The following is a 17,504-nucleotide window of genomic DNA, read 5'->3' on the forward strand; positions in this document are numbered from 1 at the left end:
AGCTCCCACTGCTTCCTTTTTATCCTGTCATAATGAGCAACCTCTCAATGTAACATGGAGATAATGATACATGAGCCAAGCCTGGATGACCTTTAGGAAAATTTTCCATTAATTGGAAAAATTGAGCCAGGCCACATCTATCTTAAAACATCAGTTTTAGTAATATTTATGAATATATACCATAGCAACATTTGCTGTTATAGCATATAGTTAAACCAGCATACTTAGACATGTGCATACTGCATGTGCTTTTTGTATTACCGTACTATTTAATGACTTTAAGTGAGAAGCAAGATACAAAGTGAATTAACTGCATGATCCATCCATCCATTCATATGCATTTTTGCGTAATCATACACACACCCAGAGCCACAAAGAAAAGAATGCACACATTTAGCAGATGGCTGGTGGTTAAGAGAGTGTGAATGATAAAATCTGCCTGCTATTCTGTCGCCTTGTCCATTATTCCACTCCACTGCTTTTAAAGAGTGTGAGTGCGTAAGCACAGTGCGTATCTGTGTGTGGATCTTTCCGCGTGCACCACACATCTGTGTCTGAGTGAAACAATCCCTTTACGTCACTTTTGTGTCATACATGAACAATACTAAAATCAAACCATTAAATGAAAGCATTAAAAACAGCCATTTAATTTTCGCTCTATTCTGCTTTTATTGTTTCTGCCCCTCATGTGTGACGGGTTGTAAGCAATCAAACTAATGGAACATTACAGGCCTATTCAAAATGGGCCACACAAGTAATGTTGCATTACCATGTATGTGATCAAGTGAAACATGACGTACTTGTAACATATGAGGCTCATGAAGGTTGAAGTCATTGTGTTATGTGTGTGTGTACAAGAGAAGAGTGTCAGTAGCATTCAATCAAAGTGTATCACCAAATATACTGAACATACACATATTTGTTCCAGCAAAGAAGTAATGAACTTGAATGAATAGTGGATGGAGTCAGCAGGAAACCTATTTTAGCAACAAACAAGTGTAGATAAGTATTGAATTTACACATTTAACCTATTGACTTAGGCAAATCTGTGTATTATAACAACTTAACAGCCACAAAAGAAAAAACATGTCAATATTACAGATCGGCCATCAGATCGGCAATCAGCTGCCCAGATTTCTGAAGCTTGGCCATAGAAAAACACATATTGGTTGGAAGAACATTATCAACTCTATAGTATAATTCTATAAGGAACAGACAGTATTATTTAGTTCTATGTACTAGCATAAGTACCTCATTCATTCTACTGTAACCCTACAATCGAGTCTGAACTAAATCCCCAAATCTAAAACTCATTGGTCCTCCCAAAGATGGATGTATATCTTACACACACAGCCACATCTTATGTAGATATGAGTAAGGATAAATTCTCTTTTTTGTTTTCCCCATATGATCACAGCTAACAGACATCCCATGAAATTTTGTGTATCATTGCCCTGATCTGCACTTGAATAACCCTGTCAAAGATCATTATGTTTGCACAGAAACCTGGCAGAAGACAGAAGGGTGTGTGCACTCTTTGGTATTCTTGGGGTTTTCCACTGGGCAGCTCCTCAAAGAAATTTGGTTCAGTTATGCCTTCAATGCCACAACAAATTCAGGAAAACTATGTGTAAATTCCCCTATAAATCCTGTTAACAGCACTCTTCGATTTGATGAAACTTGATGCATATCTAGTGATCACACTGTCTGGCTTGCTGATGAGATGAAACAACCTTAACAGCCTGACTTGGAAGACGTCAAGATGGACAGTTGGGAGAGTCATGCCAACTCAATGGGGAGTACAGTGCAGTCTGTGTGTGCGCATATTTCCCTCCGTGTGTTAGTTTGCCAGTCCGCCAAAGCCATTTGCTCAAGAAGATAATAAGGCTAACAGTTCGCATCTCTGTTTCTTTTATATTTAAATAATGCTCAGCTTGCTTTTCTTTTCTTTTTTAAACTTTTTCTTTTGTCTGTCTGGATCACTTTCTGTTGTCTTGGCCCACGGTGCAATATCGCAAGACTCAGTGGGTGGCAGGAGCAAAGCAGGGACAAACATTCAGTTGCTGCAGTGTCTTTGTAGTGAAAAGAATGTGTATAATAGCTTTAAAATCTGAAATTAAAATTAAGCTTATATGTTTTACAAGTGAAGTAAAATTTAGACAAAACAAAGCAGAACAGGAAACACGCATCAGCCATCAGTGTATTACTTTTACACCAGACTCGCAAAATGAATCAAATCAACACATGCTGAGGAGGTGTGGGAATCTGAGGAAGTGAAATATAACCCGTGTCAAGGCTTTGTTTGGTTTTAGACAGCTTACTTGAGTTTCATTTTTAATTTTTGCTTGTGTTTATTTCCCATTTGAATTTGTTACTGTTAAAAGTCAGAGATGGGTCAAGAATTAAGAACAGTCTTTGGCTTTTTTAAATGTTATATCCTCTAATCCTACTTTAAAATGTTTTATTCACTATTAGACCTCAATAATTAAAACAACGAAAGGTCAGTATGGCTCCAGAATTTTCGGTTAAATTTCTAATAATGAGTTAATTATTCAGGCTGCTCCCTCCCTTCTGTGATCTTCTACTTCTGGGCAGTTTACCATAGCCATTAGCATGAAATCTATCAGCCTATCAGTGGTAAATAACACCCACAGCTAGAACTTAATAATGTATTTCTGCCTTTTAGTCCAAATACTGCCTTTAACTTATAGTACACAAACACATTAATACTGGTTTTGCCAGTGGTGATAGTTCTTCATACAAATGAAATAATTAGAGCCATACAAAACATTTAATTCACCCTAGTGAGTTCCTCCCTAGTGAGAAATGGTAATATGAGGCAGCTGCACGATTTATTTAGATGTGCACAAACTCTCATAAACACACATGCAAAAAAATCATTTGGCTGAGCTAATGTATGTGTTGCATCATTTGCAGACTGATTGCTGCCATCACTGATTGTGTGAACTCCTAATAACATTTACAATGGAGCTGGAATATAATCATTTAGACATCCATCATTACAGATTGCTTTAGTTTAACTTTTAGAAGCCAATTAACTGCTGGGCTATTAGTTCCGTTTGGTTGAAAACACATTTATTCAAGATCAGATACTGTCTGTATCAATTTATTATAGAATATTATTTTGTCATATACAGAGTGTGTGTGTGTAAGTTTTTCATAAAAACTAGTAGATTCATTAATCAATGGGTGAAATGATTACAATAATTTAGACTATAATACACTAATGCCTGATGTATATGTTTACTTTCTTCGTGTCCTGCTCTGTTCTGTACAACCCAAATCTACTTTCTTCACTTATTTAAGCTTAAACAGCCAAGAAAGGGTAACCTTGATAGGGCATCAGTGTACGTTGACTGTATTGGAAGACCTTTGCTTTATTACCCTGCTGTCTTACCCTGATCTAAAACCTCACAACGTTTGGTTTTTATCTCCAATGTGAAATGCTACATCTGCAGCCACTGAGGTCAAATGAGTCTCCAGCAGTTTAACACAGATTCAATATATGTGAGACAATGCACTAAATACAATAACACCATGTATTACATATGTATGTATGAGAGTTAGACCAACAATTCTGAACTTGTGTGATGTGTTACACATGTTTCTGTGTGACAGTTCACTTGTCTGGGGTGAAAATTTGTCATTTAATTCTAATTGCTCCAAGTTGGAGATAAGTTTTATTTAATGACAGTATATTACTGCTGAATCAGCTCTCATTTTGAAGCTGCTTAGTTACACAACCATCATGTATGTAAAACACAGGGTGAAAAAAACATCATAAACATTATATCCAACTGCTAATCAATGTTAAATACTCCTACACATAAAGGAAGTTTACTCAAAGTTGATGCAGATTTTCTGTGTGTACCCTCACAACCACTCATCTAGCCTTGGAAAAAAAATAGTTATGATATGCCAATATACTTTCTTCTTTGCCACTCTTAATAAGCACCTGCATATATGTATTTTTATCCAGGCCTGTTCCACAGTTTTCCCAGCCTTTCCCTTGCTGCCATATCTCTCTCAAACCGTCACCCAGCTCTCCACTGCTCTACATGCCCCCCCCCCCTTCTTCTTCCACTTCCCTTACTAGCCCCATTTTCCCCCTGCTCCCTTCACACGAGCTTAGCTCTGTCATTCCGAGGAACAAAACACGAACCATTCAGAATGAGGCAATTATGACTCTGTTGGAAGGGTTATTATGCATAATGCCCCATAATCCTCCTCTACACTTTCCATCATAAATGACATGAACATTTAGCCTGTGTGTAGTATATATGTGCTGGGCTAAAGTTCCTAACATTTCCTGAAGACCAGCAGATTCAGCTCCAGCTTAAAAAAAAAAAAAAAAAAATCACAGACACAATACCATGGTTAAAGCGTTGATTAGTAAAGACGATGCAGTCGCAACATGATTATTCATAGCTACTTGTTCTGGTGTGACAAGATAATGAAGACAATAGACACCAGACAGTCAGGCGGGGTTTGACTGAAATCTTATGTATTAAGGTAGCTGGTGATTAGCTTCTCGCACGTGTATGTGTGTGTCTGTGTGTCTATATGTGTGTGCTATTGCTGGATAACATGTCAACATTAATTGAACCGTGAGACTTAAAAGGGATTATAACGTGCATGTGACATGACATATTGAGAAGCTGTAATTTGTGTGGGCGGCCTCTGACATGGTCCACATTCAGTCACAACATTGTAATCACAGGAAATGTAACAAAAATCTAACACTTGAAACAAGCAGACAGACGTGCAACAAATCTCATTGTTCACGGTGCACCTCTGTGTTAAGATTAATAATCATTTTAGTATTGTGTTAAGTATTAATCACTCATTTTTGGTACTTTTTGAATATGATTAAGCTTTGTGGCATCATTTTCCGTATTGGCTGGCCAACTTTTAATGACATTTTTGTTAATTCTCCTTGAATCTCAATAATCTTATTTCTTATTTGTAATATACTTAAACACTTGCAGTATCCTGGAATGCTGTCTATATAATGTCACTGAAACAGTTTTTTTTTAAAATAATAAAACAAAGTTACTGTTGTCTGCCGCTTGTGGGCTTTTATATGAATGTCTTATTATCCCACAAAGACCCTGACCTGATTTTGTTCATTCTCTGAGTGGCTGCTCTGTTATCTCCACCTCCCATGGTTCCCTGGGCTTGACCCAAGACTCAGTTTATCTAACCATGAAACGTTTTATTATTCGAGACATGCATTTTTACTTTGCTATGGCTATAGATTTTAGGGTAGATTATCTTAACTAAATAAAACACATGCCAATCACTTCCAGGATGGCTGCTAATCACATTGTACCTCACACCTTACTAGCCTTACTTACTGACAATTTCCCCCTGGGTGTAATAAAAAAAATGCTGATTCTGTATCTGATTCTGAATTAATTTATTAAATTTAGCTTGGACAAAGAAAAAAAGGTTTCATTCGTGCATGCTACTTTTTCTAGCTAAGCTATGTTTCCCAGCTATCAAAATTTAGAGGTATAGGAAATTTCATTAGACACAGTGGAAAACACAGCATACTATGAAAATATAAACTTTTTTCTTTACCCTTCTTGCTGTTTTTCCAGCCTGTCCTGATCTTTTAGGGCAACTGAGATCAGATATATTTTCCTTTTCGAGTGTGATGTCAGCTCACAAAGGTTAAGTGAATGAACAGAAGGACACTCACTCTCACACATACACACGTACAAAGTATTCTACCCACCTTTGACCCCAAACCCCTCCATATAAAGTGGCAAACTGGAGAGAATAATATTGACATGGCTTGCACAAAAGAAAGCATTGTTGCTTGTTGCTTTCACACATTGCACTGGTTGCATTTACTCAGTATCTTAGAGTGTGTTTGCATGTATGTGTGTACACAAGACCAGAGTTAGAAGAGGTAAAATATACACTTTCTATTTTTCCGTTCTAGTATTTCTGGTACATTGTAATGTGGTGAGAATTGTTGCAACCTAATTGTTTTTAAGACTTAACGGAAGCAATGTAAGTCATTAGGACAGCTTTTGCTTAAAAACTACAATTAAACAAAGTGTATGTCTCTATGGCAGTAAATTGCAGCCAAAGGGTGCTAAGGTCCATGTAAAACCACACAATGTCTTCAAATGTCAGCTTAAATGTGAGTGTTCTTGTCGTAATAGCCATAGTACTACACTACCAAGTAATGCATACATTCTTGTCCTAGTCCTTCAAAAGGGTATAAAAGTCATAAAACACTCTGCCTGTCCATTGTAAGTGTTGTTCAGATATCATTTCTTGTCATTTTCTTTATGAAGCCTGACATTTCCCATTATATAGTAATCATATGTGTTTTCATCGATGAGTTGCCATGTGTGTGCATGCACCAGTGTATCTGATAGTCCTTGAGAAGGGTAGAGGGACCATAAACCTTCTGTTTCTTTAGCACCTGAGATATCTGCCATTAGCCGAACAGTGAAATACATTTGATGAGGCTATGGCCTCATTGCTAAATTGCAATACACTGACACATATATCAGTCTACACTGACAGTCAACATATATTAACAGAGCACCCTTTACTGTATGTGCACACTGTATGTGTGTAGCTGAATTATCAGCTTGCAGAGATATATGAGTCGTAATGTTAAAGCTTTCACAGTGATATAGAGTGCCAGCTGTGCAATGTAATAAATATTCTACTCTCTGTTTTTGATCGGGTAAAAAGGGTACATGTTCATGATTGGGGTTGAACAAGGATCCATTATAAAAGATAAAGTTAAGGCTGTGATTGTTTGAATGTGTGTGTGTGTTTGTGAAAGGGTGTGGGTTGCGGTCAGATCAGGGGAGGGCTTTCTCTGATATTAAATCTTATTTGTCAGTAAAGCATAAACTGCATGTGTGCGTGTGTGTGTCTGATTAAGTGTACGTGACATTAACGTCCCAACAAACATCAATATCACACTAGGCAACAGTGTTTCTCCCCCATCTCCCCATTACCAGCTAACCTTTTAAACAAACCCTAGACCCTGTAAGTCTGTTTCTGCATACCTTCAAGATGGCAAAAATACATTAGGAATAACTCCTTCCAGCAACATAGAAAATGCTGATGGGAATCCATATTTTCTGCTTACTTTTCATTTTCATTGGCATAAAGCTGTGAGTGGGCTTGAAAAACAATGTGCAAGGGAGACATTAGGGTAATGGAGAAAAAAAAGTGGGAGTGAGAGGGGGTTGGGCAGGGCTAGATGGTGGTCTAAAAGTAAATTTGCAAATCACACACAGAAAGTTACCTGAAGTATTGCTCACCAAATTCCGCCTGGTCTACTGCAAGTATTTTTTAGTACTTTTGAGGGGGATACATCTGTGAGTATGCTGAAACGCCATTAAAAATGTTTTCTTGAAGTTCTACAGCCAGGTTAGGATAAAGTAAACATGTACTTTGAGACATTCAAATGACCGCAATCTACTCATGTTCATGAAGGTAGAGATCAGCGTATAATATTAAACTGTATGTATAAACATAAAATCTTCATACATAGTGGAAAAATGGCATGACTAATTAAGATTTTTACATGCCTTCACAGTCCAGGTAATCAATGGGAAACACTAGATAAGGGAAAACACATGCTGAACTAATGCATGCAGAATGCAATTGGATCAGCTATACAACTTGTCTTAGCCAGGTGTAAGTACAATCTGTATAGGACAACACTAACGTAAACTATGCATAGCAGCAGCATTAGCTCAACATTGGAAACCCAACCAAAAACATTGTTTCCCTTGACCTGGAAAGCACAGTGTTTGTCCACAAATGAGCACATACGAGCTCTGAGGTTTTTTTGATAGTTCAATAATCTCTTAATTATTTAACAATTAACTGATTCAGGCATATGCAAACTGACAAGAGAAAAAATAATAACTTCATTTAACTAGCTTTGCTGTTTGATTGACTTATTAATATGACTGCTAAATTACTAGAAAAAAATATGAAGGACAAAAAAGGACAAGAAAGGTTTTGAAAAAATAAAATAAAATAGATCATGTAAGGATAAGTAAGTAAGGGTATATTAAATGCATTTTTATACCAGATGTAAATGTTAAACTGGGATATCATGATCCACACATAACAAAATATCAAATTTAAATGAGGCCTTAAAACACCCATGTTTGCTTGCAGTCGCTATTGTAAATAAATATAAATAAGTCCAAACACTCACAGATCTAAAGCCCATTTCTCCAGTGCATCACTTGAGCATACTTCAGCTGTATTTTTGACCTCTGTCTTGGACAGACCTCAGATATCTTCTGTTTTCTTTGTGGTTATGAACCTAAAGCCAGGCAGACTCACTCTGTCTACAGTAAAACACTCATCTGGGATTAGGAGCCATTTATTCATCTCAGCTCAGTAATACTATGAGAGCCTCGCTTCAGAATCCAATGAATATTTCACACTTTCATTTCATATGCAATCTCTGCTGCTTCAGAAGTGTGTATTGCTGGGTATCGTTCTGCACAGTTTTATTTCTTTGCGTTTGTGTTATGTCTTAGCATATGTGTGTTTTTTGGGGAATTAGTGTGTGGCACTTTAGCTGATCCCAGTACTAAAATGTGTATTTTGTGAGAGCCGAGTGCTTTTATGTTTGGTTTTCAGTTCTGCATTCAATGTTTTCACATATGTTTGGTGACAAGGTACTGTCTTTCCAACTGCAAAAAAAATAACAAATCTTATATGAATATGAGCAGAAACAGCATGTAGGAGAAATGGGAGACAAAACTGCAACATAGTTTTTTCCCCCAACACACAGTATGCATAATCATAAATTTGCCCCTAGAAGCCTGTTAGACCAGCTTTAAGTCTGGACCTGCTATTCAAATGATTAAACGCTTATCTAATCATTTGGCATCAACTCATACTGGTACTGCTACCACTGCTTCCTCCGGACAATACACAATGAAAAAAGCTGCACAGCATTTCAGTTGCAGGCTGATGTTTACCTTTGTAGCCATGTCTTTGCCTCATAAATTGATGGAAAGGTAAATTCTGCACTTATAAAGTCAAATCTATCTCTGTTCCACTGCTCCCATGTGGAAAAAAAAAGAACAAATGCACCCTGAAACAACTCAATATTCTGTTCCTCCTGACTGATTTCAGACACATTCTTTCTCTTAGCCTGCACTAGTAAATGCATTAAATACATTTAATCTTGCTTCATACCAATTCTGTGGCTGAAAAACCAGTGCAGATCACACCCCTGCTAACACTGATTGATCACGGGTCCAGACTGTAACACCTCCACATAAAAAAGCGTTACAAACAAGATCACAGTGGCATGGGGCAAGTGACAACTAGCCAACAGCAGGACCAGTCCATGCTGTTCTCTGAATCTTTCTAAAACCATGGCAACAGGCTCTCATAATAGTAATCCCCTAGGTCAGTTGCTGGTCTCCTGACTTTTTTTATTGCTTCTGTCACTGAGTCATCTGCCCCCTGGGCTGCAGCTTACTGTGTCATATACCCACCCATTTTGACAAAGGGCTCATCAGGAAAATCCATTCAGCACAGGGACCAATCTAGGCTATGACTCTTTCCAAAAACAGCATGTGAATATTGTTTTTTTTACAGAAGAGAATATATTTCTACAAGTTCTGTGTTAGTGTTGCCAAAAAATACTCTGACAAATAAAGACTCGCAACAAAGGAAATACCTTTCTAGCAGGATCTAAAAAGAATACTTATTTTGACATGAACACAGGCCTGAGTACCAGTTAAAATAGGAAAGCAGTTCATCCCAAAGGTTCTTACAGCCTCTAGAGAAATTGCAAACCACAGCAACTTAGTTCTTAATTAGTTCTGAGAATTTCCAACAAATCCTGCAGTATTTATACATCCTTAAAGGCATACAGTATGAGCTGAGGACCGGGAAGTACACCGTACATTATCTAGCCTGCAGGTTCTTCAACTTTTTGTAGCTGTGACCTAAATGAAAAATTCAGTTCACCATGGGACACATAGGCTCATTAAAACATGTTGACACTCTTTTAATGTGCAGCGCCACCAAGAGAAGGCTCAAGATTCATTAAAGGTCCTAAGCCATGGTTCAAAAAGTCCTGAATCTAGGCTATGTATCATATTCTAATCACACCAGAGTCTAAGACTGAATGTGAGGCCTATACTTTTCCAAAGGCTATAATGAAAAATGACATATTCCTCAGGGGAAAAGGAAGAAAAAACTGGTAATGTATGGATTGGGTTTGCCTCAAGTCTCCAAAACTGAATTGCAAATGACACTGCATAATGCTGAAGGCAACATAAAACCTTTACCTTAAAATTTTGCTCAAGAGGCAATATTTTATCCAAGGGAGTGTCTTAAACATACCCACAGAAATGGATGGCTTGAACGCAGTGAACATGTATCCCTGTATAGAGAACTAGATATGCCTGACAGTGGATATTTTGGTCAGTCAGTCACATGTCTGTGCAATCTCTTTATTGCTGGTCAGTCAAGAAACAGGCAATTTTAATAAGAGGTTACAAAAACCCTCACACAAGAGTTAGTCTGATTGCTTGTAGTTAGCTTTAACTCTTAAACACACTCCAGCCCTTTTTCTACCTTAATAATAATAATAACTTATTTTAGTTTAACCTATTTATATAGCACTTTTTTAAATGCACAGTTTCAAAGTGCTGTACAATAAAATAAAAGTAGGAACAACGGTGAGTGGTTAAACTACCATCCAGTGAAATTCATAAAATAGGACAGGAAATGCACAAGGTAAGTCAATAAAATATAAAAACAATTAAAAATAGTAGAATAAAATAAAAATAAAAATACAATTAGGCCCGTAAGATAAAACCAGGGTAAATGCATAAAGCAATAGAACAATAATAAAATGCAATACTGTAAAACAATGAATGAATAGATAAATAAAGCGGTTTAGGAAAACGCTAAGTGATAAAAGTACATTTTAAGAAGAGATTTAAAAGGAGACACTGCAGACACCTTAAATCAAATTATGTAAAAATACGATGCCAATGTAATGTAAGGGGAAATTCTTACCTTGTCCTTGTCTTCAACCAGATCACTGAGTATATCATCAGGGTCCAGAATCCCCCCATCACAGTATTCAACATGGTGTGTCCGAACCAGGAAGTCTCCTTCCTATAACACAAAATGCAACTAATGTGAAGCAAATTATGAACAGACCTGCTTACGTTGAGTTACTGTAGATGTCAAGTGTTTTTTTACAACAGTTCAACAAATTTCTGGTGTTTGTGTTGATGTCTTTCACATCAGGATTTCTATCACACCGCAGAACATACTGCTCTTGTTAAGACTGAATGAACCAAGAAACAGAAACCAACAGAAACATGCATTTGACATAGTAGACTCCCATGTTTGAATGACAGGGGCTACCATATATTCCTGACTATAGGTCGCACTGGACTATAGGTCGCACCACCCAACAAATGTGTAATAAGGAAGAAAAAACTACAGTACTCACACCAGAGTACCAGCGGGCCAGCGTAAATCACTATGTTTTTAGCGTAATGTACCTCTTGAATTCCTCTTAACTTAAGTGGTAGGGCTGCAGGGCATGGAGAGTGAGACACATGCATTTCAACAAGTTCTCACGCGGAGAAATGATCAGCTTCACCGCACAGAAATTTCTATAAACATCCTGTAAATGAGTAAAAGGCAGGCTACTGTGCGCTCATATAGCTGTCTGGAATTAGCGACATATCGACCACACGCGTCACCTGTGCTCGGAATGCAAAGTGTGGACATGCTGGAGGTGGAAGAGAACCGTCAGGAGAGGGACAGAACAGCTAACATTATATCTGTAATGGGACGTCAGGACACAAGGCTAACTAATTGTATATTTTGTCACATATAAATCGCACCTGAGTATAAGTCGCATACCCAGCCAAGGATGAAAAAAAAGTGCGGAAAAATACACAATGTCAACCAGAATTACAGTATACATACTGGCACGGAGTACCTCAAGGCTCAATTTTTGGGTCTGTTCAGTTTATTATCATACAATTACAAAATTAACATTTTGACTAAGCAGCCAAATGACAAGATGATGAGTATTTGTGCATTTTGTTTCTCACATAGGGCAGTACATATTACTGATATTAAAAGGTGTAATGTTGATGTGATGTACACATATTAAGGAGGGCAAAGGTCAATTTATAGCAATAAAACAAACATACATTTATTAAAAGGGTTTCCCTTTTTAGGTGACAATGATGATAAGGCTGCAGCAATAAAGTAGTGGGGAATTATTCATACTATATTAACCTGACTATTTTTCTTTTGTAAACAATGCTATTGTTGGTCCAAACAAAGTTTTTGTTTTTTAAACCAGATATTGCCATGATAAGAAAGTGACTACATAAACTCTGTTATGTTATGTTATGTTATGTTATCTAACTGAAAACAAATGTAAATTGTCAGTAGATAAAGAAGATCCCTGACAAGAAACTACTGAAGTTTAGAGACTAAGGAACACAGACATTAGTCACTGTCATCTCCTCCCTCTGCCAGCAGGTAACACAGAGGGAGGCTGCCATCTTACAGAAGTTTCAAAAATTTACCAAGTTTTAACCTGGCAAAGTAATTTAACAGTTACAGAGAGTGTTTATAATTACTACCCCCTAACAGCTCAGTGTTGAATCTGCGTGGTGATTAAGTGGTGTTCCAGCTTATTAGTGTTTAGTCACAATACAACATAAGTCACAACAGTTTTACTGTGTTTAGTGACCAGTGTCGTTCTTGTTAACTGGATCAAACATTGCTTTCCACCCATTCTGACGGCTGTATTTTTTCCTGTTGATGTGTGTGAATTGTTGTGATGGCAAATAAAGCTAAGACATCTTCCAAAACAGTCTCTCCTCAACCTAGAGCATGGGGCGTGTCATACAGAACTTTAACAAAAATGTTCGCTTCAGTCATTCTGCCCAGAATCAACCTAAAAACTGATACCAAAAGTTAGACTGGTGCATCTCGAATCTTATACAGACATAAAAAGAGAAAAACATCTGCTGAATAGAAGGAGAACCAACCCAAAGCTCACAGCAACGAAGGTGCTCTTACTGTTTACCACCTCCTCTAATCTTTGCCCTCTCCTTTGTTTTTTTCCTCCACACATCTTTCCCTTGGTGCTTTGCACAGATTACAACTCTAGCCTGGCCCATTCTCTCTCCCTCCTTCCCTTTTTTTCTCCGCCGTGTTGGGTCTGTGATTAATGACACCGACACTGTACTGGACAGCTGACTACATAGAGCTGGTTGTTGAACAACATATTGAGACAACACACAAGCACGAACACACAAGCTCATACAAAAACCACACATAGCCTAGGGAAAGGTAGCACTCGAAACATTACAGGGTGGAGCTCCATTAAATCACTCTTTCAGGGTCAGGTGCTTGTCAGTGCTCTTCAAAAACTCGCATTAGAAAAAGAGTAGGATGGGAAAAGGCACACTGTGTCCCTAGATATTACTGTAAAGGCCAATCCAAAGAGAAAGTGCTTTGAACATTTTAAACACTTACCCATTTTACAGAACAGATTAAATGTATCAATCCACACTGACAGGAAGACATAGACTAGACATAGACATAGACACTAGACTAGACATAGACATTTACAGGACTGCAGACCGAACTGGTAAGAGACCATCAACACCATCCACAAGAAAGCACACATCTGCAAGATGTTCTACCAGACTGTTGTGGCCAGCGTTCTTTTCTATCCTGTGGTGTGCTGGGAAGGGAGCATTATGAATAGGGATGAATAGCGGCATGGCTGGACAGATCCAAAGGGTGGGATCTGTGTTGGGCACAAAGCGGTATCAGTGGTGGAGAAAAGGACCCGGGATAAGATCCTGTCCATCCTGGACAACTCCTCCCACCCTCAGCGCAGGTCTGACCAGGCAGAGGAGTGTGTTCAGCCCCAGGCTGCTGTCTCTGACCTGCTCCACTAACGGACTCAGAAACTCTTGCGTACCAAGAGTTTCAGCCATTCGGCTTTCCAACTCACTGGTATCCAGTGGACACACCCTTAGTTATAGTCTATGAATAGTTTTTATGGACTTTTTTTTTTTTTAATTTTCTCATTCTGTAAACACCTTTTGAACAGATGTGCAGATCCTGCACATCTGTTCATGTACCTTTGTTAACCATTACTGTCTGCATAGTCTATGTACACATTCTTGCATTTCCCTCAGGATTAATAAAGTATCTATCTACCGATCTATCTATGATTCTATGGATATGTAGCCCACATGTTTAGGCAATACACAATGTACAAGTTAATGACAAACGTGTGCTTGGTTACTTAAGATAAAGTTTTCATACAAAGGTAAAAATAGGCTGGCTCTATAAAGAACATGTTTTTCTTTATCATGGTTCAAAACATGACATTTCAACAATCACTGTTACACAAGACCCTGCATTTTATATTGTTATATTGTCCCTCACTCGTCCTCCCTCCCTTCCGTGCTAGAATTCATAGTGTGACTCCATTGTAACACTGAGTTGGCTGCCATCCAGGCCAGATGCACTGCAGGAGAAAGAGCGAGTTTTAAACATTGTGTTTACATGGTTTTATTTTCCTCTGTGCACCGTGTTTATCTCTCTTGAGCATTGTGAATCAAGGTTTAGTGACATTTTAACTCTGGGACAAAGCATGTGATATATTTTTAGAACTGCTAGGCAAAAATTGTCAGTGCCAAACTGTCATGTGAATTACTTGCATCTTTTCTAACTTTGGCTTTGCATATAGTATCTCAGTGAGAGCAGTTAATCCTTGTGCTTCAAGATGCATTCCAATGGATTTATATTTTGTCTAAACTACTTTAAAGGCAAGCCCTCAATCTATCAACCCAAGAGTAACAGAAAAAAGACTTGAACTCTACCATGTTTTACATTCCAATCGAGGACAAAAGGATAGGGAAGCATGAGCAATATTTGCCCCATGTTGCTTAAAGTCGCCTATTACATTTCAGCTAATATTCACCAAAGTGAAGTCATATTTCAGACAAATAACGCAAAAACCACACTCGGTCTGGATGCCATGTCCACATTGAAGCCCTGGGGCTTCCTGAACTATACACTCTGGCTTTCATTTCAATTAATATTGTACTTTTGAAGTATATAGACGAACAAATAGGGCTATTCATCAAATTACAACGAACCGGCTTTCATGGACCCTGGGGAATGTGAGGCTTGTATCAGAACCAAATTGCCTAATTATGTTTCTTTTACTTTCATCAATACTACCGGCAATAATCATTTTTTTCTAAGAATATCAGCAATTTATCAAGCTCCTAACATAAATTTGCAGGTGATGTCACAACTGTAAATGCAACCATAAACACTTTTTCCATGTCACATCACTAAATACTTTATGTATGGCACCTAAGGTAAGGGTGGCAAGGTTCACTCACTGAGATGAGATGTAAAGCTAACACCTGCAGATGAAAAGACACCAGCCACAACTGAAGTTTGTGTTTTACTGGCCACCAGAGTCAACACAAAAACAATGATTGTAATAGATGTAGGCTCTAACGCCAACACCAACATCCAACAGCCTCATTCCTTCCCTGACCTGCTCTTGTTTTTAGGTCATAAGCGACTCCCTTTGATTTCTTGGAACTGTAAGCAAACCACAGAGCTTAAAAGACAAAGGATAGAGAGATAAAAGCTGCAAGTACACTGATGTAATCTGAAGTGTTAGTCAGAAATCTTGTCTCTCTAAGTCTGGGTGTTTCAAAGCTAGAGGGACATTTAGATATTGTAAGATTTAGGATAAGAGTTGTAAACACACACATCTAATCCAAAAATCAAGGGGATTAGCACCTAATACAGTGTTTCACCTGATACTATTTTAGATAATCTTCTGGGTGTTAGATTCTTAAGATGATATTGAAATGATTAGAAGGTTTGAACATGAGTAAAAACTCATGTGTGTAGAATAGTGGAGATAGGTATGTGGTAAACTCCCCACATCTCCCTCATTCGTTATCTCTGCCTTTCCACTCAGCTAGTTGACACACATGTTTGGTATGCATGCTGCTGTCAAAACTGGAAGTAGTGCAAAGAAGTGGACTTTGGCACACAACAGAACAGTTTCCAAGGCTCTTGATGAGAACTCTGGTGCTAAAAATGTGAAAAGAAACTAAATAACACATTAACAGATTCAGTTCTATAATAAATTTTAATCTAGAATATAGTCTGGAATCCTCAGTCACCAGGCAAGTATGATTTACCCACACTATTAGGTACTCCTACGTAGTTGTGTCACTTAATTTGAATCAGTTGCAGTATGAATGAGCATTGCCAAGTAGCTATGGAGACTCTTCACTTTGAGAAATACCACATTTAAATCTGTGATTTTTGTTTTAATGTTTTAATTTGTTCTTGAAGCACAAAACTCAGTAACAGTGCAGCATCTACTTCTTTGGGAAAAAATACAAACCTATTGATCTTGTAATCCTGATATTAAATATATATATTTATAGCTATTTAAACCACAGATAAAATGGTCAGTGTCCACTTTCTGAAGTTGCTGAATGGGAGGTAGAAAAAAAAGAAAAGAAAAGAAAAGGTGTCAGGTTTAATCTACACATTCTTGTGGTTCGTCTGCAGAGAAGGGGTGGGCACGTGTCTCCTCCTTGCCTCTCCCCTGCTTTCACAAATAATTGCCTGGGCTTTGGCATGGGGCCAGAATGTTTTACGATTTTATCGCCTCGTTTGGCCACGCCTCATTGGCATTCCTTGCCTGGCTAATGGAAATAAAGTATACACCAACACATGCAGGAACCCCTTTATACACATCCATCTAACAATCTAATCTGTGTGTGCAAGCATAAGCATAAATATGGATACTGTAAATATTCCACCAGTCCAGAAGAACAACTGGTCTTGCAGTTTTAGAGCCTGGCCATTTTCAGACAAGAGGTGTGAAGTGTTGAAAAAAGATCAGGCTTTTAATAAATGCAATGATATGGAAAATGATCAGCATTTCTGATACTGACGTGCATATCATACCATATATCATCGTCTATAGGTGCATCAATGACTGCAGGCTTCCTTGATCCTTTATTCATTCACATTATTGGGAGGGCAATTGTTTGGTTGTAAAATGATTTAAAATATCAATTTCATGGGATGTATTAAGTATACACACAAGTTGTATATAAAAACACCAACCACATTCCCTTTAACTACAGGAGCAGGCCTTCGTAAACACGCAGCCGCCTACTTGTCTGGTTAATTAAGAAGTGTCAACAAGCTGATAACTTCCTGGCAACTCCCCATGAAAACAACCTCTGCTTTCTTCTCCCCGTCCGCTCTTCCCTCTGCTATCTGAACCATCTTCCTTTTTACATCCATTGTCTTTGTTCTGATTTCTTCAAAAGGTTTGCTCATTTCCTCACAGCCATCCCTCTACAAGCACCCTGTGTGTTACTGTGGTATTG

General features: G+C 38.0%; 1 protein-coding gene across 9 annotated transcripts in view; it reads right to left on the reverse strand.

Annotated features, from left to right (window-relative positions):
* LOC114426019 (partitioning defective 3 homolog B-like) overlaps nt 1-17,504 on the reverse strand; it is a 173,735-nt gene that overhangs the window by 150,933 nt on the left and 5,298 nt on the right. For all 9 annotated transcript variants that reach the window (XM_028393119.1, XM_028393122.1, XM_028393121.1 and 6 more), the window contains one exon: nt 11,074-11,175. In XM_028393119.1, the coding sequence (XP_028248920.1) occupies nt 11,074-11,175 (102 nt within the window). The remainder of the gene's footprint in view (nt 1-11,073; nt 11,176-17,504) is intronic.

This window comes from Parambassis ranga, chromosome 21 (genome assembly GCF_900634625.1).
Source record: "Parambassis ranga chromosome 21, fParRan2.1, whole genome shotgun sequence".
Taxonomy (NCBI): domain Eukaryota; kingdom Metazoa; phylum Chordata; class Actinopteri; family Ambassidae; genus Parambassis; species Parambassis ranga.